The sequence below is a fragment of the Cheilinus undulatus genome, linkage group 4, assembly GCF_018320785.1.
Source record: "Cheilinus undulatus linkage group 4, ASM1832078v1, whole genome shotgun sequence".
NCBI lineage: Eukaryota > Metazoa > Chordata > Actinopteri > Labriformes > Labridae > Cheilinus > Cheilinus undulatus.
Genome location: NC_054868.1, coordinates 6,382,918 through 6,408,771, shown reverse-complemented (window position 1 = coordinate 6,408,771; position 25,854 = coordinate 6,382,918). Strand labels below are relative to the sequence as shown.

Sequence of the window (25,854 nt, the reverse complement as noted above, 5' to 3'; positions counted from 1 at the left end):
CTTAACATTGTTCCTCTGTTTCTCTGGTCCACATTTTCCAGAAGTTTCCCTCTGGTCCTCTGCAGACTCTTCATGAGCATCCTCACCCTGATTCTTCATTTCTACTCTATTAGTTTTTTCCTGGTCATTGGACACAATCTGGACATCCCTCCTTGGGGACTCCCGTGGTCCATCCTCAGACCCCAGAGAGTTGGTGGAGGCAGAAAGTTTTCGACTGACAGACAAACTCTTCTTGTCAGGCTGAGTGGAGTCGCTGGAGGCTGGCCTGTGGTTTGTTTTCAAGTTGCTGCTTTTTCCTTTAACAGGTCTCAGCACCACTGCAGCTCTGACTGGACCTGCAGGTGATCTTTGCTTTTTATCCCCCTCCTCTTTTTGTATTTCATCCCTCCTGGAAGCCACTCTCTTCACATTGGCTGGAGCAGGACTGTTTTGCTGATAGGAGAGAAATTATAAAAGTTAGGGAAAAGAACTAATGAGTCATGACAGCACAAAAGCCGGTTACATCGGTGGTAAACAATATCAATTGTGCAATTAAAGCGATATAAGGATGAAAGGATGATGCAGCCAGTTATTTCCCCATGTTTTTCATAATAAAATACATCACCCACTTAAGCCATGCACATGGACTCCAATTTTTTTTTCTATTCATTCAAAAATTAATAAATACAAAGGCAAGCATTTTTTTAAAACTGTAAATGATTAAAAACACACTATGGACTCAGAATGCGTCTTTTTAAGGTTGATATTTACATCTATTTTTTTTATGCCAGGTCTTCACAAGATGCACATTAATAAATATTTCTCAAATTTTTTTTAATTAAATCAGAGCTAAGCTGTAAAAATTTACTGAATATACTTCCGAGGTCAGGGGTCTTGTTAACACTGGGTATACACAAATAAAGGTCCTTACACATGTGTTTAAATTCTACTTTTCCATGGTTTCATAAATGAGACCCTGGGTGATTTAAAGCTTGCCTTTCAAAAGTAAAAATTTAAGATAGAAAAAGGCTGAAAACTATAAACTGAATATGCACCAAAAATAAGTCAAAAACACTGATCAATTATCAATAAAATGTAAAAAAGTTTGGGAAAAAAAAAGACTGTATACATTTCATTTGTTTTCATAATTATTTCTGTATGCATTCTTATCTTTGTTAATAGATGCATATAAATCAATGCTGTTAATTTGTCTATTTATCTATTTTTCAAATATAGTTTAATTTTATTTTATTTATGTAATGCAAAAACTACCTTGTAATTTTGAGCAGAAAGACCAAGGCCAGGGGTCTCTGGTTCATAATGCATCAAACTGGGTCTGAAACTGACAGACACTCAGGTTTTCTTTCTGATATTCTTTGACAGTTTAGAAACCATCAGGTCAATCATTTCTTAACTATTAATAGGGAATTCTGCTTTCAAAAATGACATGAATTCTCATTCTGTATTTCTGTTTGCATATATATTTACATTTTTTTTAATCACTGCATATTAAGGTGCACATTTTTTTGCATTTTATTTTGTGCTTTTACATATTCCCTATCAAAGTACGATGTGAAACAAACCTACTTATTTCTCCTTGTTGTTTTGAGCACGAAACCAAGGCAAGGGGTTTCATTTGTACACAAAGTTTACATAAAAACAGCGAGAGGAAACTGGTGTATGCCACTTTTTGACTTATGGCACTCTTTGAATGAATTTGACTTTTTCACAGGGGGATTACAGCTCAGCTTTTAAAGAAATCATTAAACAGACATATATCTAATGCAATTAAATTTGATTAAAATTAAATTCAATAAAAGTATTTTGACCCTTGTGCATGATAATTTGGAAGTGACAATCCTATGACTAATATGTATATGACTGGTCAAAAATTCATAAACTATTACTCTGCAGTAACACTTCATTACCTTGACAGGTGTTTTAACAGGAGATGCATTCGAGCGAGATCCAACTTTAGCCTTGACATTTTTTAGGTCAGGTTTGGAGACTCTTTTCACCTCCTGACTTGATCGTGTGACTGCGGTGGACGTTGCTGTCTTTAGAGCATTTGGAGTCGTATTTGTTGATTTGGTTTTTGCTGCTCTGGTGTTTGGTTGTGGTTTTTTAGGGGATACTTCGGGTCTTTCAGCTTCCTCCTCGGGTGGAGGGGATGCGACTTCATTAACTACAGCTGGACTCCCAGATGGGGAAGATATCTGAGGGGCTTCATTTAGATCCTCAGAGACAGGAGGCTCTGTATTGAGAGGAGAAACCATCACAGGCTCATCTGATTCGACCCCTGACCTTTCCTCTTCAGTCCCCTCTGTCTGGAGCCCGGCTGCGAGGCTTGTGAGAGTAGTGCTGGCTCTCCGCATACCCACATCAGAGCTCACAGAGAGAAACAAACCCTCCTCTTCATCATCATCATCTGCAGGGATTTCTGTTGCATCTGAGTCTGGAGTTGAGGAGCCATGCCTCCTCTTCTCACTGCTTTCACTCCCGCTTTTCATCGTCAGTGTCAAGGCCATGGTCAGGTTCTCATTCCAGGTGTCATTGCAGGACTCGCCACCATTTGCATCCAGGTAAACAGACACAGAGTTATCATTGGATTCTGTAACCTCTCCTGCTGTTAGCATCTTTCCAGCTGAGACTTCATCATTATTATCCACTTTACCATCCTCCTCCTCCATCTCTTCCTCTGGTACCCACTTTGAAACGACAACACCTGTCATTTCATCTGTTGTGGCCATCACAGTCGTCACCAATGTGACTTCAAACATGTCGTAGTCTAGAGGGCTGTCGATGCAGCTCCCGCTGAGGCTGCTCAGACTCCGTAGGGACTCAGGGGATGACTCCCCCAGACAGGAGGATGATGAGGATGAGGAGGAAGAGGAAATAGGGAAAGCATTTCCATTGTGGTCTCCTGTGGTGTGGAGAGGAAGCCTCATGGTGGATCCAGTTTTCCCCCGTACGGGGAAACAATCAGAGGGCCGAGAAACACTCATGTCTGCATCTAGGAGCGGGTAGGCCTTTCTATCAGTTGTTTCTATTGCTAGCTTTGCAAGAAATATCCTTTCGATACTCTGTTTTTGACATATCATAGAATGTCAAAGGTATTCTCTGTGTTGTATGCTGCATTGTCTAGATCTGTGATTTGTTTAGCCCTCAGTCTTTGCAGAGTTTCAGTCCATTCACATAATGAACCTTAAGGCTGCACAAAAATCCTCCAAACAGTCATCTCATCCCTGTTCACTGAACTGGGATTTAAGGTTCTTTTCCAAGTGCCAGAATCCTCATTTGTTGCATGAAGAAAGAGAACCACATTTTCAGGACTTGGCTGCCGAAGAACTCTGGAAAAAAGAAGAAAAGAAGGAACTTAAATATTACTAAAACACAAATGATTCCCAAAAGCAATCTTATTGTATTCCTGCAGGCTGTACTGTAGATATGATAGGTGGAGCTTCCAGTGATGCAGCAGGTGTAGGAAAATATGTTTGTCCCAGTGGATGACCACCAATAGATGTTTTATTGAAAGGAATTGACCCTCTATTTAGCAAATACTGCTTCATTTTTTAATCACGTGTTTGGCTAAATTACATTTACATGTCCTCGCAGAGGTCTGGTACCTGCTGTACTGATAACCAGATTAAGCTAAATTTGTGGCTTTAACAATACTGTTCCCTTTTTAATGTTTATCTTGGATTTAATTATTCCAAAATTTAAGTGTAATCCCAGATTTTATCCAATCTCAAGTCGACCAACATAAATCATGGATATCAATAAAAACATTTCAAAAGAGAGACTGACTTGTGAAATAATGAAACTATCAGAACATCCACAAACTAAAATGTGTTGTGATACTTCTCCAAGTACCCACGCTAAAATTTATGAGGAGCTTTAACGTAGCTAGTTTTGAAATAAAAAGACATGAGCCATTTTAGCTGTGCAGACTATATACATACTTGAAAATAAAGATGCATGAAGTGTGAAAATTTTGGCCCTTGTTAATTATGTTATTTAACATTACAATGTAACCAATACTGCTGATTTCATTTTTTTGGTCCAAGACTCCAACATTTTCTCTCACATTTGACCATTAAAACGTATCAGTTTGTCACGCTGCTCGCTTCATCTGCCAAGTGGTAAATCTCTCATGACATAGCAGCTCGATGCATCAGAAGCCAGCATAAAACTGACAAATCCAGCAGATAAACATTGGTAACTGATATCTGTTAATGCAACATTTGGCTCATGTTTGTTCATTAGGCCAGTATCAGCTGAAGCCAATGTTAAACCATCGATGCATCCCTACGTAAAAGTACAGTGAGCTGTTAGCAATCAGCTAATTGTGTGATAAAAACACAAACTAAAACCCGGGTCTCTATGTCTACTTTAAAGCTTATAAGGCTGTGCCCCAATTCTTTTCACAAAACATGGCCAACCTTAATCATTAGACCAATTATTGGTATCTGCTTTTTATTGTACTGATAATCAATTAAATTAATTACTCATAAAGTGCACTACTTTGATTCCTCTGAAATGTTTGTCTGCCCTTCTGGCTTTATTTTTACACTCTTCAGTCTCACCAAATGTCCTGTACACATTACAATCTGACTGGCCAGATGTCACACAAATACCAGCCAATCAACACTGAACTTCTGGTGCCACTGACACAGTGAACGTATGGCATCACTTCCTGTTTTCCTGCTACTACTCTGGTGCTCTTTGCCATTTCTCATGCTGAAAAACAGTGGGCTGAACTTTATTTTTCTTCCCTTTTATTTTTTTATCATTTATTTCAACTTTTGCCACATTATGTACATTTTGTATGTTAAAAAAATTATTGGTTCCAAATATCAGACTCATGGACAACTAATAATCACCATCAGCCCTGAAAAACCGATATCTGTTTACTCTTTATTTTAAGCATCAAAAAAGTACAGAAAAAAAAAAAACAGTCTCTAACCCTAAGCTGCTATGAGAGAAAGTGCATGGTTGCTGAAATATTGTCAATATATCTAGACAATTTAGATAGCAGGTAGCATGTTACCTGCATTTTTTTGTCTATAAACCTGTATTAAGACGGCCCTTGCCTAACCCCCCCAAAGCATGCATGCAAACACTTTACCATTTATTGTTATATCTTGTTATTGCTTTTGGACCTTATTCTTTTTAAGCCAGTAATTATATATATAAAATTATGTGACACATTTTGGCAGGACAAAGTTTAATTGTACATCTATAATGACAAAAAAACATCTTGGATCATTTCAGTGTAACTGATGTGTGTAACACTCAAGTTCATTATTCTAAAAATATTTACTTCAGTTTATTTTTATGAATGATTTTCCCCAGGCTCAGCAGACTGTCTGCAGCTGGAACGAGTCAGACGCAGCAGATTTATGGTGAAAGAGTTATGCTGCCCCCTGCAGGCTACAACCAAGTAGTAGCAGATCTGGTGCACTACTAATGCAGCCATAATAACAAAACTCATGAGTGTTTTTATTGACAAAAAACTTCAATAAGCCACAATAAAATGAGTTTAAGGATGAGGTTCAGCAATTTAGACTCATTCTGGAGGTGCTGAATTTGGCACGAATATTGATTTTTGACCTGTATTTATCATTTTCAGCACCAGATTAAAATTAAGGGTTAATACTTTTGATTATCATATCAATAACAAACAAAAGAAGCAGCTCCACATATATGCTTGGAGACTTTATAAGCTTAAGAACTGACAACATCTCATATCCAAACACATTTAAGTCATAGTAGTTTAGATATAAATACCTGAAGCATCGTGTAGGGTCATTGTTTACCAGACATCATCCATAGTTCTTGCTCTTATCACTATTAAAAGAAAAATAAGACTAAAGGTAGAGGTAGTTTTTGGTAGCAGCACTTATTCCAAGTTTTCAGAGCAGATTAGAGATCGTTATGTAAGCTGCTTTAGCATTGTGAGCTAGCGTGCAACTTCTGAACCATGATCTTTTCCTTATTAACGAGCTGCATTTCTTCTAAAATTCAGAGACAAAAACGTCATTCTTCCGATGCATCTTTTTTTAAACTGGAAAAATACCCTAATTTTTTTAGACTTCCTATCAGCTCCTGCGTGGAGCTAGTGTTTCTTTCAACACAAACATCTACGTTTAAAGGGCATGTATGTGAAGCCATGAATTAAAAACTCAAACTGAAAGACAAAGGGTATTTCTTGGTGAAAGAAAGATGTTATAGTTGTAATTATTGGACTGGTTAAAAAATTTTTAGAGAGAGACATAACCCACCAAGGAGACAAGAGCTGTGCAATTTAATGCATTTGTTGTAGCTTGTAAGGTGTCATCCTTGCTATTAAAGTCATTACTATTACTTAAAATGTTCCCCACTTTCTCAGAGATTAATGCCACAAACCTAAGACCTAATAAAGATATTCAAATTGTTGGTTTGATCCTCTTTTTTGATGACAGACATTACCTAAACTTTGAAATCATCTGAACACCTCTGAAAAAACTGTTTCACACTGGAAAATTAAAACGTCTATCACATAGTTGCCTTCATGACTGAGACTGACACTTGCTATTTGTGTTCCTTACTGTGCCTGTGCATGTATGTGGGTCAGGGACAAAGGGAAAGAAGAGGAGCAGCTAAATAAAGGCGATCAGATTCAGGACAGTGCTCAGGCTCCATTATCTGGTAATGACAGCCGGGCCTCTGGGCGACAGCGACACAGAGAGTAAACGCACTTCCAGGTAGAAAGAAAGACAGAAGGAGAGGAAGCCCAAAGATAAAAGTGATCTGGAAAATATTACCACACTGAAACAGGACGCCTGAATCATTCTATGGGTTTTAACAAAAGCAGAATTACACGGTATGCAATTCAGGAGACAGTGACATCAATTACATTAGAGAGGAAACGTTTGGGTCATCTTTGGTTCGCTTGGTACTTCAGAGACTGAACTTGTTTTTATTATTGTTTTAATATTACTTCCTGTCATACCTGGGTTGTTTTCTCTTTCAGTTTTAGGCTGGCCACATTTAAGATGATTTTAGGCCTGATTTCGAGGCTTATCACAACCATATAATCCATCTTTTCTTACAAATCAACAGGATTTTACCAGCTCCTTCTCTGCTATGTCCACATCTAATACACAATCCAGGATGAGGGGAAAGGGAAAGTTTTCAGCAGAGGCAGAGCTACCTGTAAGCTAATCGACTGGAATCCTGTTTCGTGATTCCGCTTTATTAGTTTCCTGTTTACAGAGAAGGGCAGTTTAAATGAAACATAAAAAAGCAACAGACGAGAAAGCTAGAGGAAAAAACTAAAGTGCTGCATTAAAATGTATTCCTCACTGTGAACAATGAAAACATAAGTGAACTGAAAAGCCACCTGTTCTGATGTGTGGTATTCTGTGGTGAAGGTGGAGAACAGTCTGGCTTTATCAAATATTTATGATGCCAGTGCAGTCTGACTGACCTGCTGACTGTCAGCTCCACCTCCTGAGAGCACACTGACCCGAGTCAACGCTGGGATCAAAAATTCATCAGATCCATTAGACCCTCAGTCTCAGAGGATGGTTTTCTATAGCTTTAACAGACACTCCAGGATTTCACCAGTGTTTTTGGTCATGTTTGTGCCTCATATATCCCTGAAAATACCACAACTAATGCAAGCTTCGGTGTTTGAAGTTCCTTTCTTGTGTCAAATAGCTGATGCAATGTTGGCAACTGGGCCAAAATTAGGGGTGCACCGATTGCAATTTTCTGGCCAATCACCGATCTTTAAAAAGCCTGACCTGCCGATTCCGATTTTGGCCGATACCGATTTTTTTATAACTGACAGCATACACCTTCAATGTTCCAATCTTATTTTATTGAAAAACATTGAACGATACCCATTAGACAATACAAACTTGTTGTTTTAACTGCACAAGAGGTAGTTCTCTCAAACATAAATGAAAAGTTTAAAGCATTGCTGTCCAAACTACTAAATTATATCAGTTCCTTTAGTCTTTCATTTTTCACATTTTAGTAGGTAGAGGCATATGAAGCCGATCTTATCCACCGATCTTATTTACAAGGATCGGCCGAACGTTGATCTCCTAAAATTAAGGAAATCGGCGCCAATACCAATGTTGGCCGATCGATCGGTGCATCCCTAGCCAAAACACTTCAAAAAAGCCATCTACTGGTGGAGAAAGTTGTTTGTCATGTCACATCTGGTCAATTGGAAAAGTAAATGTTTCAAAAATCAAACTAATAACTTATAGAAAAAAGCACAGATGCTAACTGTGCTCTGAGTCATTTATCAGTCTGGCTGATTACCGGCACCAATAGTTGGCATTTTGCCAGTATCAACAATGTACTCTACCAATAACCAACATAATTGCTGCCTGTGTGTTCTCTCTGGCTCAGTATGTCCTGCCCTCAACACTACCTGATTGGCTAAGATGTCACTGGAATTCTAGCCAATCAACACTGCAGCCTGAGGTACACAGGAAGTCCAAAAAGTCCCAAAAATGCAATGACTTTATTGTTTATTTCAGTGAAGGTAACGTTAGCCATATTGATCACTTGTTTTGATGAACGATCAGCAGGCACGTCACTTTAAATGAAGTTGATGCAAGGAATTGTGGGTGGTCTTTTCTTCTCTCCTTTAGTAAAGGATGGTCCAGTGTTTCCTAGGCTAAAGGAGACAAGAAAGAAAGCAACGAAGCTCCTTTCTTATATTTAGAGAATTCAAGTCTTTATTATGGCCAACATTAAAATACATGGTTTCACTCAGCTAGAAACCTTCCTAGGCTAAAAAGACTATCCAAACAGATGCAGAGAAAGAGCATGAGAGGAGCAGAGTCTCTGGTTTCCCCATTGGGAAGGTAATGCTGCTCCACACTGAAATTTTAAAAACACAATCCTGCAAGCAGTTTTTACAATGACAAGCCTGTCCTGTTTAACAGTACCACCACAGAAAACACCAGAACAGTGAATTTTGATATGACGCTATGTAGCCTCTGGTGTAGATAAATGGGAAATGAAATGATTTTTTGAGCAACAGCTTCAGCTAATGTTTCTTAAAGTAGCATTGGTCTCAATTCTGCAGGGACTTATTAGAGATTCTTCACTGCAAATCTAACATTATTCACCTGTTTTAAATTGCATTATTTACATATTATCTAATGTAACATTAGCCAACAATAACGTTTAATATCAAATCTCTTTTACTTCATTTGAAAATGTCTTAGTTGGTTCATTATTGAACCAGATGACTGAACAATGATTGACTGTGGCGTTAGGCTATTTCTTGCATCACTTTAAAGTGATAGTGATTAATTCCTTTCAGGTGAGTTGGTCCGTCCCATCTATCAGAAATATTTTGTCAGGAAACGAGACAGAGGCTGCCCTCAGGCATTCACAGAGCTTTTTCAGACCGTCTAGAAACATCGCAACTCCAACTCACAGTGTGATGAAAGGTCAGGAGGGGCCGGGGAGCTCCTCTACCCGGAAATCTGCTCCGCCATGCATGAAAAGAAAGTGGACTTTGCACACAAGTCCACTCCTATGCCAAGAGTCTTAATCTGATTTTGTGTGAAAACAGTACTAACTTTAGCAGCAAAACAAAAAAGAAAAAAAAAAGAAATTTAAAGTTATAAGAAGTTCAAACAAATCAGTCCAGCCTGCTGTGGCTTGAGTTTTTGTATGTTAAACTATAAGCTCCGTCGGAAAGGAATCATTAAGTCCATCTTACTTTCAGAATGTTAAAACTAATCAAACATTTGGCCACATTTTTAGCTTAGAAGCACCAAAATCTTTCTAAATTTCATCTTTAGATGGGTTTCCACAAATATCTCCACAGATTTCCAGACAGTTTTATAATAAAAAGCTGAAACAGCTGCAAGCAATACAAATAAGACTCTAAAAAAATATACAAAATGTACAGGCCTTGATGAAATACTGTTTTAAAAAAAAAAAGAAAAATAAAAAAAAAATACTCGAACAAGGTTAAATTTGATTTCAAATCAACAGTTTTAGTAAATTGAATACTTAGCATCTCTGAGTACCCATCAGACATCTGTAATATCAGAAAGTCTTTTTTTTAACTGGACACAATAAGTGTGTTTTACTGATGCAGTATTTAATACTAGTGTGACATCTATCATAACATGGCTGCCCGGGCTGATACAGCCTGAACTTAAATTCACAATAGCTTTAAAATGTATTTATTTTTTGTTCTTTGTTGGAAAGGTATCATGTCATAAAATTAAAGAGATCAAATTTAAATGCATTTTCAGGAGCTATAGTCTCCCCCTAAAACAAACATGTGATATCTCAACTCAAGTCTGAGCAGGTCACAGAAGGATGTTTATCAGATTTTAAGTTTCATTTCTCTCCTGTTGAGGTGTGTCAAACTGATGAAAAGCACTTGAATGATTACTTTTCTTGTGGAAAACCAGCCAGTCATGACTTTGAGCACACCTTTAAACAGCTGTTTTAGAAAAAATTACTTACAGCAGTGCTGGGCTAAAGACAAACTGAGTTGCTCCGTTGCAGCGCAGAGCTCGTGATAAAGCCCAAGGCAGGCCAAAGTTCATGCTCTGCAGAGCAGGCATACATGATAAATGCTGCTATTATAAAGTTAAACTTGTAGAGGAGCAAACATGTTTTACTGCATTGCTGTGATTAGAGTTAACTGCACTGACACGAATGGGTGATGTTTACTTGTCTGAAACATGCTGATGACTGGACTCTGAGCTGTTGTCTGTGACATCTCACTCTGCTATGTGAAAGGCAGCATCAGTTGTGCTTTCTGTGTGTGCAACAACACAATGTATAATGGTAATGATGGTTTCATTGCATGGCAGATATTTTACAGGTGGTAGTACTGATACCATAACCCTAACCCATCAAGAGTCCTTAAAGTAAAAGGTTCAACCTGGCCATGGGGGTCATTCAGAGCACTTTTCCATCACTGAAAGGTTGTCTGATGAAGTGAATCCACCCAGGAATGAAGTAAGAAGGCTGATGTTTTGTTTTGGGTTTTTTTGCCTGGATTACATGACTGTTTTATGAGGCTTTGTGAGCCCCAGCTTGGGGTACAATGGGGATGCTTAAGGACTGCTGATAGGACACATCAGTAAATCTTTCAAACCATCAGATGTGAGTTTAAGACCCCAACTCATGATGCGTGTTAGGCTTTGAAATGTTAAGATAAAGTTACCTTTTTAATGAAAATGGTTTTTTAAAGTAAATCTACAACACCAGATTTTACAGTATGTGGATTTTGCAGTGTGTTCGGGACACAGCCAACTGTGTAAATACAAAGTTTAAAAATACATACAAAGTCTGGCCACAGCTTATTGCAGCTTCGTTATGTAGAGTTAAATGGTCTGACTCTACTCAGACTTCTTTGATAATAAAGAGCAGATGAAGGACAAAGAAAGAATCCCACTGTCAGGCAGTGTGAGATGACATGAAGCCTTCACAGCCAAACTGACTCTCTGTGGCTAAAACTTGTGAGCTGTCCTTCACTAGACCCACGTCTTATCTGTTCCTGTTACAATCAGCCTCCCTGCTGGCCTGCAGGGCCTCACTGCAACAGAGCGAGTGTGTGTGTGTGCATGATTTTCAAGCGAATAACAGGGCTAATCCACAAGTTTAATGACTATTGTTGAGCGGCTGGAGCCCGCTGTGCATTAAGACATGGTTGTCAAGCAGGTTCTGATCAGAGCTGGACCGAGAGCGGAGGAGAAAGACGAAGAGGAAGAGAGTGACACGAGTGAACACGAGATTAAAGAGGCACTCGCTCTGCAATTACAACAGGAGGCCTAATAACCAGGAGGACTTTAAAATGCTTCAATATTAACTCAGTTAGCTCATGCTAGGTACTCTAATTCAGCTTTTAATGATCAGTTGGATATAAGAAAGTTGTGAATCAAAAGCGTGAAGCACTCTTTGTATCTGATTTAAAAAATATATTTTTAAAAGTGTCTGGAAGTGACTGCAGACCTTTTCAATATGGCAACGGACGTCAGGATAAGAATTTTTACCAGTTTGGTTTTGTTTGTTGTCCAACTATAAACTTTAAAGTTGGAATGGTGTTAAAAGTAAATAAGGGCAAGGAGATGATGGTATGCTCCACATTTATCCAGATGTAAGTTTACAGGGACTTATTAATGAATGTAATTGATAAAAGAATTGATGATGGCAACAATATTGTAACTTTGGGGATCTGCCAGCCAATTTTAAATAAACAATAAAAATAAGATCAATTATCTCTTTCATTTCAAAGAGCTGTGCTCCTGCAGCATTATTAACAGTGAAGGATGATTGTGTTTAAATTAATTTTCACTGTAATGTTTGTTTTCTGGCATAGACCCACAAATTTCACTTTGGCCCTGACTCTGATTGTTCTGGTCAGCAGTTTCCAAAATGTCTTTAAAATCAAAGTGCTAAAAATGGTTTATTATGCCATATTTCTTAGTCTTTTAATACAGAATCTGTAAACAGGGATTAGAGTTTTATCAATGGATTTTTAGTATCAAAGAAGGTCAACTTTTACTTAAGACAGCTGAGACTTTCTGTTTTGTCTTGTTGTTCACTCACAGATGTTTTTGTTTTACAGACCAAAGATGTTCAATAGTTTGCAGATGAATGTTTTTGTAGTTTTTCTACTATTACTCCTAAATATTTACACAAGCTCTAAAGTGGAACTCTGCAAAAACATCCCCTCCTCTGTCTGAAGTTATGCAACCCCTCCTGCAGAGGTTATATCACTTCATATGGCAGAATCTCTAAAGGGGCTGTTTGTTTTATTCAAGGGGGCAGCCCTCGGGCTTGACTGAAGAACAACAAGCCATGATGGTAACAATTACTGTTACCCAGAGAGAATCAGAGAATAAACAAAAAATATATATATATTTTCTTTAAAAACACCATGACATCAGTGTGCTGATCTCATGTTTTATGACTGTCCCAACTTTATAGACACTCTTTTCATTTGCTCTTCCTCTGCCTTAAGTTTACAAGGGTGTTTTCTCAATAGGCAAGGGGCCTATTCACTCCCCCATCTCATCTTCCCCCTCTCATCCACTTTCACAATAGTAACATCGATCTTGATCTTGAAGAGACAAGAGATGTTTACAATTTGCTCTGCAAACAGTCTCACTGATGAGCACCCTGTTGTTGGCTCAGTTGTGTCAACATCTCCCATAATGATCCCACATCCACATGGATTGTGCCTGAGACCACTTCTTTGGGTGAACTCGGCATGGTGCCTAAGTAGAGTACACTTGAGTTCACAATGACCAAATCTGTGATGGTCCTAAAGTTTGTGAAGGACTCATCTGACTCATCTCTGGTAGGGGTGAGTTTGCCTACAGGTGGGAGATTGACCATCTGGTGAAGTTGTGCAAACAGAAAAACTTAAAGCTCCGTGCTCTGAAGACAGCGGAGATGGTTGTAGATTTCAGGACGCCACCCACACCCTTTAACCCTTCATCCATCACCACTTCCTGCAGCAGCTGAAGAAATTCAGTCTGCAAAAGACAAAGATGGTGCACTTCTACATCACCTTCATTGAGTCCATCCTCACCTCCTCCATCACAGGCTGATCCACTGCAGCTACAGTGAGGGACTAGAACAGGCTGCAGTGCATCACCTGCTCCACAGAGAGGAGGACTGGCTGCAAACTATCCCTCCCCAAATGCCTTGTCATGGCCTGTACACCTGAGGCATGCAGGTAAATCATGGCTGACCCCTCTCACCCCAGACATGGACTTTTTCAGGTCCTTCCCGCTGGCAAAAGGCTGCAGTCTATCAGGACAAAAACCTAACGCCACAAAAAAGATTCTTCCCCTCTGCATCATCCTCATGAACAGTACTCCAGCCCTCCCCTCAGATAACCCACTCATCAAGCGCTAAAGCAGACACCAAAATAATGCACATTTAAACAAAATTATGCAGTACATCAACATAGACTGGACTTTGCCAATTATACAACTGTGTATTTCTATTCTTTAATGTTTGCACTAACATACCTGTACATTTCAACAGTTCCCTCACTGCATCTTTATTGTATTTTTTATTCTGCATGACAATTACAATTTCTGTACAAATTTATCAAAGCTCTTGGTCAGTAGAAGTATTTCTGTAGCATCTTACTATTTTTACCCCATGTTTGTGCACCAAAATGCAAATTCAAATTCCTTCTATGTGAAAATATACTTGAAAATAAAGGTGAAAGCACCCCAGGACTGATTACTGTTTTTCAAGGTTGCCTCTCTGAAACTGAGTACCATTTAAAAAATAAAAGGTAAAAGATCAAGATAATTCAAGTGGAAATAAAGAAAAAAAATCAAAGTAAAAATCAAGAGTAAAAAATATTTAAAATATAATCAAAATAAGAACTGCTGTTTAGCGGTGATTTGCATCTGCAAGATATAAAACAGCAAAAAATGGCTGCTATGGCAACTCCCTACAAAATCCCTGTTGTCATGTTTTTTTTTGTTTTTTTTGTTTTTTTACCATGATTGGCCAAAATTATTATCACAATAAAAATTTAATTAATCGTGCAGCCCTACCCTGAGTAAAAGCTGGTCATTTGTCTTTTATTTGGGCTAATGCAGACCATCCCCTTCCTGGTCCACATATTTTTTGCTTCTTGATTTTTTCTGACTGAAGTCCTCAGCTTTTCCCCTTTTCTCAGATTATCACTGTGTCTTCGTCTTTGTCACCACACTAATCAAAGTCAGTCTGCTGACCTGATAAGATAGAGAAGACTTTCAGTGTGACAAAGCAATAAACCTCAGAATAGACTGTGCCAGCCACAGCTGACAGCACTAGAAGCTACTCATGGTGACAAACAGAGCCCTCCTTTGTTTTCATACAATCATTATGAAACCTGCTGAAGGTTCAGTCTAACACCTCTGCAGAATTTTTTTGTTTTTTCGTTTTTTTTTTTTACAAAAAGACACAAGGAAGTTTTCAGTGAATCTACAAGTTTACATTCTTAAAAGACAGTTCTGTTGGTTTTCTTGTATGCTACATATTTCTCTTTGCACAGCAGCCCAGTACCCAGAGATCCTTCTACTTATTCAGATAACGAATGAACAACAAATCATTTCCTGGTTACCACAAACAATGTTTTAAGAGCTGCATACAACTTTGATTTCAAGATTCAAGTCTTTTTGTTACTGTGGAAAATAACAAAACATTTAACATCTCATCATTGAGATTTTACGTGTAAAGTTACATTATTATTGCTGTTTGTTCTGTATTATTCTAAGTTCAATGGAGGAGCTAAAAAACTGGAGACATTCAGTGACACAATGTGACCTGACTCTGGTCTCTACTAATGTGAATCTTTGGGGGAAGCCCTGCTTGGTCCATCTCTTCTCACTCTGGATGTGAAGTGACACAATGGCAGTGGGATTAAATAATGCCTGAGTAATCTATGATCCCAGGGTTAGGATCTGAAGAGATGTGGTTTCAATGCGAGCTTCAGAGCCAACACTAACACGTGCAACATTTCACACAATAACGCTTTCTGATATTAAATAAAAACAACACTACTTTTGCAGCTTAGATTTTCATCAGATGAAAAAAAAACTACTGCTATGATGAAACAAAGAAACACCACAAGATACTAAATAGCTTAAATGTATTTGGTTTTAGATATCCTTTGGAACTACTTTAGAGGACACATTAAGCCGAGTTAATGCAAATGCAGTTCCCTGGGTGTCCACCAAAAGAGAGTATAGGACATCGTATTTAAATGTCCTCTCTACACCAGAAATAAACATGTTTGCATCAAATCATAAAGTTATGTATCACCTGTGCCAGGTTCTCACCGGGAAGTAAAACAGCATTAAAGCTTTGCAACGCAATTATGCTGCAGGATAACAGTATAGCAAGTTATGCCATACCGATTATCGGACTGGCCAATTATTCAGTCAATCTTTATTTGTATAGCACTTTTCATACAAAACAAGGTAGCACAGAGAGCTTTACACACAAGCAGAAAAAGAAAGAATTCACGACTCTGTCACCTCACACACACGGCAAGTATATCATAAAGCACACTGAGTAGTCAGACAACTAGAAAAGCGCAATACAAGGTCAAATCCATTTACCAAGTTAATGAAGCAATGGATTCAGTAAAAGCAGGAAGGTGCGTACTGAGGAAACGGCACCTTAAAAATTCAAAAATGAGGAAACACTAGAGGCTAGGTTAAAATGTAAAGACAAAGTAATATAAAATGAAATTTAAGAAATAATAAATTAAAATAAAATGAAACTGGAACAAAGAGATACTAAAACAATAGTAAAAGCACTAAAATAGCTCAACAAAATTGTATGAAAAGTCTAATACACATAAAGGGAACAAAAAGCCAATATCAGCCGAAACCTACAGTGCATAATAGAAGTTACATGCCTTCTACATTCAAAACTTACCATAAGATAGAGGAATAGTGTGCATAGTGTACAACATGGAGAATCAGCATTCAGTTACTATGCTCCGTATATCTGGAACAAACTCCCAGAAAACATCAGGTCTGCTGAGTGTTTGAGTTCTTTTCAATCAAGGTTGAAGACTCACCTGTTCACTGCTGCCTTTGACTAAAAAACTTTTTACCTTTCAATTTTTCCATTTTTGCTCCAACTCTGCACTGTAGCTTTTTTCTTCTTTTTTTTTCCTTTTTTTCGCTGTTTTAAAAAACTTTTTATGTGTGTTTTTATCTCTTTTGGATTTTATCTTTGTGTTTCTTTTTCCCTTTGTCAATGTATTTTAATGACCTGTGTGAAGCACTTTGAATTGCCTTGTTGCTGAAATGTGCTATACAAATAAACTTCCCTTGCCTTGCATTGTATTTTAATGAAAGTAAGCTGCAAGGCCTGTATGAAATGTACAGATCTATAGATCTTTTGCATGTGACATCACAATCTGTCCAGCTCAGTCCCAACCCTACCTGGACACCAAAACAGACATCTTATTTACTGCTAACCAGTAAAAGAACACCCTATTATGAAGTTATATATGGAGCATAAATCAGCATATGAATGAAGCATTAAATAGGCTCACGTCAACACTAGCGTTACAGATTAAACCATGATCCCGTTTACGGTGAAGTTTTACAGAGACCTGTGGTTACACCTGGAAGAAAAAAAAAATAGGCCCCTATTCATTATTTCCACAGATTAACCGATGTTCCATCACTTAGTGAAGGGTTCTCATTTCTGGCTTTATTTTATTTCAAATATGGATCATTTTAGACTGATTTCATGCATTTCCTCACAAAGTTTCATCCAGTCATTTTGTTCAGTCACATTTTTGTTCAATCTAGGGTCCAAACTGCAACATTTTTCATTAAATGAATTTAAGTGGTTGAAGAATTTCAGAAATTTGGGTCACGATTTCGTGAAAAGGAGGTGGTGGCTCCCATGGCTGGACCAGTTGAAAACCACTGCTTTAGGTTGCTTTTACATAACTGAGTTAATGTTACACAGGCAACAGAAAGCATCAGCAAAAAAAGCCAATAATGATGCAACGATTTCCTTGTTTTAGTGTTATGAAGAGAATCCAGTGATCTGTATCTGCTGAGCTGGTTCTGATCTGAACCGCTTTCTTTTATTCATGATGTAGAAAAAAAAAAGCCTGCAGCTCTGTGCTGATGGTTTTTGTTTCAGCTGGGCAAACAGCCAATCAGGGAGCTTGTTAACAGGCAGGAGGCTGCAGGCTCACCTTTCCCTCTTGGCAGAGCGTCACCACTGCATCACATTACAGCAGCACACACACTTACAGCATCCACATAGGACATAATACACCCCACGACAGCAACACCAGCTACTTATTAACACAATGAGAGGCCGCCTCTACATTATCCTCTCACTGCATCACACAGAGGACATCCCCAACACAGGAAAAGTGGTTGCCATGGAGATAAACAGACTGCTTAGTCATTCTGAGAGAAGATACTGCAAATGCTTTTCTGTGTGTGACATAACAACACACTTATGTCATTCAGCCGTCAGGATTTTCCTGCCTACAGCCACTGCAGATGTTAGTGTGTCATTTGTGTGCATGCATCTGATATTCTACTCTGATGTGACACAAACACTGCAAGCAAGGTCAAATCAGGAAATGTGACACTGCTGACAATGTGTGTGTGTTTGCATGACGCAAAGGACAAATGTGCTTCAACACAGACACAAAAGTGATGATAGCACAGCAGAAAAACTGGCATCATACCAGTGTCAGTGCATTATCTGAAAGGAATACCACAGTACAACTTTAAAGCAACAGACAGCAGGTATGACACAAGACCAGCACCAGTTAGTGTCATTTAAAACCTTGTGAAACTATCTGAGTCACTACTGAAGCAGAAAAATGCAGCATTACAGTCCTGAGACAGATCCTAATAGAGGGACTTATAATGAAGGTGCAGGGTGGAGCTGAGTGGATAGCAGCCACGCCAATCAGAGCAGGTCCCGAGGTTAAACAGTGGTATAGATTGAGCCATTATGTAACCTACTAGATGTCCCTGTTCCCGCCTAAACAGCATCACTGTCATTGCAGATCAATACCTGAGAACATGGCAGTAGATGAGGACTAACAGGACTGCAGCTTCATTAGCAGTTATGTAATCTCTTAGCAGCTATAAAGGACATCATGTAGTTTGAGACAGACTGAAAATTAGCATGGTTCCTTTGTATTTTACTGAAATTTAATGCACTGTTACATTACTCTTTTTTGCACTATGTTGGAGAAACCTGGCACAAAAGTGTCCTTTAGGATTAATAAAGTTAATTTATTAAAATGGAGCCCACAGTCAATTCAGCAGTTTTAAAAAGGTGCAAACATACTGATGTTTCCAGACCTCAGGAGTCTTCCTCAGAGCAAACAGCATGTAAAAATGTACGAATGGCAACTCTCGTTAGGAGGCACATTTGACCATGTGATACCAAAAAACACAACACACAAACAATAGTAGTAAATGAATTGCATACAGCACAATTTACAAGAAATATATAATTTGAATGATAATTTTATATCTTGATTTAGACCATAAGGCTCATTGGTATTGTGTTAAAATCCAGAAAGTGTCTCTTTGCAGGAGTTTATTTACCAAAATCGCCCCTTGACATGAGGGAATTCTTTTTATCACCTAAATTTGAGAGGAGCCACTGAGCTGTGTTTGCCTGATCAGTGTTGTGCTATTGCATTTTTTGTGTGTAAATTAAAGCTTTAAGGGGCATTTTTTCTGTGTTTTTGTATATCTTCTATAATTATGCTTTAATTATCATTGTTCCTATTAAACTGTCTTTTGTGATTGTGTATTGTAGTTTGGGATATCACGTGAGCTGTATGAATGGCATTTAAAATATGATCCACAAATGACAGACTGTCAATTACATGTGGGCGGACTACATAAAAGTAGCCTTTATACATTGTTCTGTTAGCTATGAGGGAGAGTCCTGCAAAGCTGAAAAAAAAGAAAAGTTTTGCCCCAGATATTAACAGTCAAAGTAACTGTTTGCTCCAGAATTTCTTTTGTTTTTTTCTTTTTTTTGCTAGGACAGCTTTTTCATTAAGATGCACTGGTTTACCACTGTTTGACAGCTAAAGTGCAGACTTTTTTTTACCTTGCAGCCTTCAACTCACACAAAAATACCATCAACATTGCAAAAAAAGCATCTGACAATGTTCAGGGAAGGATCCCTACAGAGTTAGACTTACTTAAAAGGGTAAGATAATTCTAATTATACTAGAAACAGTTGGATCATTTTCTTAAAAGCCACTAGACTCCATTAAAAAAACTTATCAAGCAAAACAAGGGACTGTGGTCAACTGCAGCCTTGGTCTGTTAGTCTTTGTATAGCTGTGCTGTACAGGGTTTTTTTTAAGACCCTTAATAACATCTAATGAAACAGTGACTCCTGCATTCTGTCCAGTCAAATTCATGTTTTTTTTGTTTGTTCTGTTTTTTGTCAAGGGAGTTCAGCTTTTAAGAAAGCTTTATAATGGCCTTTTCTTGTTCTCAGAAAAGATCTTGTTTCTTTATATCTTTCAAATTGTTACTCGACACTTTGAATGTTTCAGCATTCCAGTGGTTCAATTAAGCACTATTGAGTAATTTACCCTGAAGGGTTACATTGCAATCTTTACAGCTTCTTTCATGGCTGACCTGCTAGAATATAGAATGACAGGAAATAAAGATAAGCCATTAATTATAGCATGATAGAAACATTTCAGTTTAAATTGATGTTGTGATTTAAAGACTATAGGTCAGTTTAGCCACATGGAGGGTACAGTGTAGGGCTTACTGGAGCAAACTGGGAGCTTAAATCTTCATGTGTATTCTATACATAATCCATTTTATTTGGACAAGATGGGCAGGTGAATCGGCATCTATCAGTCAGGGACTTCTGAGAACTATAACAGTAACATAAGGCACGAAAAGCAGATTGCAAGTCATTAAAAGTCCACTTTAAAAAAATTTGAATTCTCTCAATTCATTTTCCTACTGCTGCTTTAAGTTTATTTATTTTCATATATTTAAAATGCCTTACTTTTGCTCAATATGCCTCTCTGTGTTATAAATGCTCTTTTTTTTAACTCTGTAGCATAGCCTCACATATGAATGGTGCTCTATAAATAAACTTATCAAACCTATTATGTAAGAACCCAAAGTATGTTAAACATTTGGAACAAAGTAATAAGCTTACTTTGGCACAGGTGTGTTTTGTTTTTATTTAAAAACTAGTCCTGTAAGTTACTGCTCTTTAAAAAGTGCAGCAGTAAGGCACGTGAGAGGGGATAAACAGAAATACAGAACTGGATCAGACCATGTGATCTGTCCATACATGGGCAGAAATGTTCCCACAGTCTGAGCTGCAGTCATTTTTACTTCATGAACCAAAAATCCTGCAATAAGCAGTCTCATTCATACTGCTCAGACCCACCAGACTCTGGGGCTTTAAAAAGTCCTCATCAGTGTCTCAAAGTTTTAAAAACCGCTCCAAGCAGGCTCACTCTCTCTCTGTGAGACCTGTGGGATGAATCACAGCTGTATGATCCTGTTTATACAGACTGAGCCTCCTCTGGGAACAGCAACGCTTCAACTCTGACAACTGAACTTCATCAGCACAGGCTTATATCATCTTCTGGTGTTGTTTATCCATCACTTTTGACGGTTAGCTTCATTACATAGCTGAGGCACCTACTAAATATTCAAGCTAGCCCATCTAGCAGCAGGTAACTTAGGATTGTGACAAATCTGAAGCTCATTAAGGATTACTATACAAAGCAGTGTTGCTCTGAAAAAGGCAAGGCAGAAAACTACGTAGTTGGCGTCCCAGGCCAGGAGGGGCTAAAAAGGGCTTTAAACAAACTTTACAAAGTTAAAAATATGCAAAAATAGCAACGACAGTAGGAAACCCCTGGATGGGGTCCCATCAAACAAGTCTCAACCAAACATTATTCCTGGGAAAAAAAAGAAGTTTTTAAATTAAAGAACCAAAGAAGAATGAAGTGAAATTTTGAAAAAAATAAGGAAAAAGGAAAACTAGTAGGGCTAAACAATTTTGGAAAAAAAAACAAAAAACAAACAAACAATTATATATACATAAAAAGAAAAGAAAAGTAGGATTTTTGCAAATCATTCTAAAACACTGCACTTGAAAATTTGCACAATGTATAGAGCATAACATTTCAGCAATAAAAATTTATTAAACTGGTATTTTGACACATTTCAAGTACTGTACTTTGAAAAATGTAGAAGGCCATATTAATCTAAATTTAAACAAATTATTCAGTCTTTAGAACTAGAGCAGATTATGCTGCTTTAATATAAAAGCAAATGATAGTGTTGCTAGCGTGGCCTTGACAATGGAAGCAAATTGCTTGAATAGCATAACTGCTGCTTGCATTATATTACTGTTTGTTCCTGGTTGAACAGAATTAGCTAAAATAACTAGCAGAGCAGTCTAGTGTGTCTAGCTCAGCTAGCTGTGACTATGCTGAGTGTGTTCGGTCAGGACTAGGGATTGGCGTTACCCCCAAGCATCAACCTCCATGGTTAAAAAACAAACCATTGAGGTAGTGCAAAAAAACTGCAGTTCCTCAAGTGTCCACTAGAGACTAGCTGCAGAACGCACATACACACTCCATGTTAAAATGTCCATTTTTCACAACAGCAATAAACATGCTTACAGACAGGTCAAAAAACCAATGGTGGTAGGAATAGGTAACGTCTTTATTGGCACACACTTGTCCATATTGGTTTATAATATAATTATGGGAATGGCTAATTTAGCTACAACCTAGCATGTTGTCGCCGTTCGTCAGGAGGCTTAAGACCTGCCTCAGCTTCACATTTGTCTACAACGTTGATCTAAAGTTAGTTTGACATGGTGCAGCTTGGACTCAAAAGCTTCGGTCAGTAACCAGACAACTGAAATCACTATGGCTAAATCCAAATGTTTCTACAGTCTAAGAAGATTTTTAGAAACTCAGTTTACAGCATTACAGTGAGGATGTGGGAAACATCATCTGGGCTTGAAACTTCACACTGTGCACTGGTTTCTCACTGATGTGGGATGTTATCCCCTTCATTGACATTGTATTGGCGGGTGCTAAACTTGTACTGGTGTTAACGTGGCTAACTGGACTTTGTATATGTGTAAGCATGTCCAAACTGTTGCTCTCCCACTATATTGATAAACAGAGATGCTTGAATGGACTACAGAGGTTATCGCTGCTTCACACAACACTTTGAGGATACAAAACCTGCTAATAAAGTTTTGTAGAGACCTGGTTTAGGTTTGGGGGCCAGCATTGAAAAATACCATCTTCAGATCATCAGAGCAGTCTAGGTTTTGGCAGCCAAGTTAAATCCAACAAATTAGAGTAAATCTAAGTGTTTTTAAGCTTCAGTCACATTTTAGTCACAGCCATCTTTCATAGTTTAAGTCTAATTTTTTTTGCTGAAAACTAGATAACATTTTAGTCTAGTTTTAGTCAATGAGAAGTGATTACATTTTAGTCAAATCTTCTGGCCAAAACATTTTTTTTCTGCCTGAATCAGATGCCAGTTCCTACCTGTGTCCTCTATGCATCCTGCTTTCTACAGCTGAAAGGCAGAAACCCGGCAGATTCAACCTAACGGCTCGTGCTCTCTCAAATCCTGGACTTTGAATGTCTGACGAAAACTAAATTACATTTTAGTGTAATTTTAGTCTCCTTCAGGAGCTCTAAACTTACATTTCATCTGAGTTATTATCATCAAAGATCTATTTTTAGCTAGTCTTAGTCTAGTCCTCATGGAAAAAAGGTAGTCGGAGTTTTAGAAGACAGAATCAACTCTGCATCATCAGAATACCAGACTAATGTTGACATGGCATGCTCCTTACAGCTCATAACAGCAGATTTTTGCATTTTTATATGGACAAAGATGTTTTCAAAAATATAACGTGTGGAAGGGATTATCATTTTAAAGGGGAAATCTTTGGTCCAAAAATACCCGCCCAGATGCGGATGAGGCCTAGAACCACTCTTAAGTTCTGAAGCATGAAATAAAATAAAACCATCCTAAAACATTCTTATGTTAGTCTTTTATAGAACAATATTCAGGGGAACTTTAATTAATCACTAACTTTTTCAGCCATACTTTTGCAGCTAAAACTGTCAGTTCTTGACTTTCTCTCTGCTCTTCTGTAAATTTAACTTTCATTCTACAGGCAGTTTTTAAACTAAGACAAATGCTTAAACACTTCATGCTGCTCAGTGAAACAATGCTCTGTCTGTACATTGTGCATACAATGTGAAGGGATTTAGTTTCATGTGCAATCATCTAACATAGCATCTGGAAACCATCAAACCTACCATCAGAGGAAAGACCCCACGACTGCTTTGTACATCGAGTTTTGCAACAGCATCTTTACCTCATTGTTCTTTTGATCAAAACTTTTAAAATAAGACAAAATGTGCAGAAATTTGCCCTACAAGTAAAATGTTAGTATAAAAATGAAACTAGAAAATCAAGCATTCTACTTAGCCACATTTAGAAAAGCAATCACTATAGTTTAAATGAGTTATGACTATGGTCTTTGCTATAAAAGTAATGTTTATGTGCTTTAAGCCAGCTTGCTGCAAATAATCAACCATGACACCAATGAATGTTCAATGATTGACTTATTTTGCACCAGTCAATAACTCAAAGTACACTCCTTTTCCAGGAGATCTATGCCCCATGCTGCACACACGCACACACACCTATAAAGTAGAAAATATACACACGCTGTACCATGTGTAACTGTTGCCAGGGCCATTACTTACTTTTATCTGCACTGCTGCAAAAACAACATCCAGGAAAAGTCATGGAAGCTCCCTCTGCTTGCTCTCGTCACCTAACACTGGCATGCTCTTGGCTCGAATGGCTGTCCTCACACACATATTTGATCTACCACACACGCACTCCAGCACTGCACTGCTATGCTCTGCACGTTCATGCGTCGTATCTTATCCCATCTCTGCTGCGTGTTAGAGTGAGCTCAGGCGAGGGAGGACGACACAGGCTGTGACGGTGGTGGAGAGAGGGAGGGACGAGACATAAGAGGGATGGGGAGGGAGAGAAGGGGGTAGGGGTGGGGGTACACCTCCCTTTTTGGTTCTGAAACACGAGCACATTGCTCAGTGCTGCAGTAACGAGAAACAGAGAGCATGACAGTTGTAGTCAATGCAATCTGCTTTTCTTGCCCACAATGACGCGAAAGGAAATAACATTCCATCACAAACACACACATAGTTTCCTATAGAACAAACTAAAGGTCCACTGCAATAAAATTAAGTGAGGATGCCTTTGAGGAAGCCTTTCTTATCATTCAAAAACAACAAATAGATCAAAAGATGAGATTAAAATGCTGCTAACAAGGTTACTCCATGAGATTGCTCCCTATCACATACACATACTGTCCTATGATACCAATATTGGACATCAAGATCAAAGCAGTCAAACAAGGGCATCTGTTTAGTTGCTTTACAACCCCAATTCCAAAAAAGTTGGGGTGTGTGTAAAATGTAAATAAAAAAATAGAATGCAAGTTAAGGCAAATCCCATGAACCCTTATTTCCTTCAGGACAGAACAAAGACAAAACATTAAATACTGACACATTTTACCATCTCATGTAAAATAGCCTAACTCATTGTGAATTTGATGGCAGCAGCACATCAAAAAAAGTTGGGGCCAGGGAACAAAAGGTTGGAGAAAAGGTACTACTGAAAAACAGCTGGAGGAGGATTTTACAACTAATAAGGATAACAAGCAACAGGTCAGTCACATGACTGGGTATAAATGGAGCATTTTAGAGAGGCAGAGTCTTTCAGAAGTAAAGATGGGTAGAGGTCTACCAATTTTCAGAAAATGTTCCTCACTGTAAATTTCTTAGGGATGTACCAATACCATTTTTTCCTTCCTGATACGATTCCAATACCAAGGGGGTGGCTATACTGGTACTGAGAACTGATCTGATACCACTGGGAACTTTCTGGGCTGACTGTGCAGACTAGCAAATTATTTTACACCTATCTATTTGACTCAGAACATGGCTCAACAAATAGAATCATAATGTACAGCATCTCTGTGACCCTAAAGTTGTTTTTCTGCTGATTATTGAGTTGTACTCCTAAATATTTAAATAATAATACAGGGGCTGCATCACAGCCTCTCTCTATCCCTCTCTATGCTCTATTCAGGCAGCATCACGTGATTACGAAACAGCCTGCCATTGGCTGACAGACCCTCACAAAGGGTAAACAATATAGCAGAATTATTGAGCTAGTGATAATAAATGACTGTAATTTGATTAAAATGGACAACAGACGTTCA

At 38.2% G+C, this 25,854-nt stretch overlaps 1 protein-coding gene across 3 annotated transcripts in view; it reads right to left on the bottom strand.

Moving 5' to 3' along the window:
• The window catches only part of LOC121508895 (microtubule-associated tumor suppressor 1 homolog), a 129,248-nt gene that overhangs the window by 74,523 nt on the left and 28,871 nt on the right, over positions 1-25,854 (bottom strand). For 2 of the 3 annotated variants that reach the window (XM_041786028.1, XM_041786029.1), the window contains 2 exons: positions 1,908-3,329; positions 1-432 (listed from right to left, as the gene is read on the bottom strand). In XM_041786028.1, the coding sequence (XP_041641962.1) occupies positions 1-432; positions 1,908-3,080 (1,605 nt within the window). In that variant the 5' untranslated portion in view covers positions 3,081-3,329. Of the gene's footprint in view, positions 433-1,907; positions 3,330-24,304; positions 24,496-25,854 lie in introns of those variants that run through there. The other variant, XM_041786027.1, reaches the window with a different exon arrangement.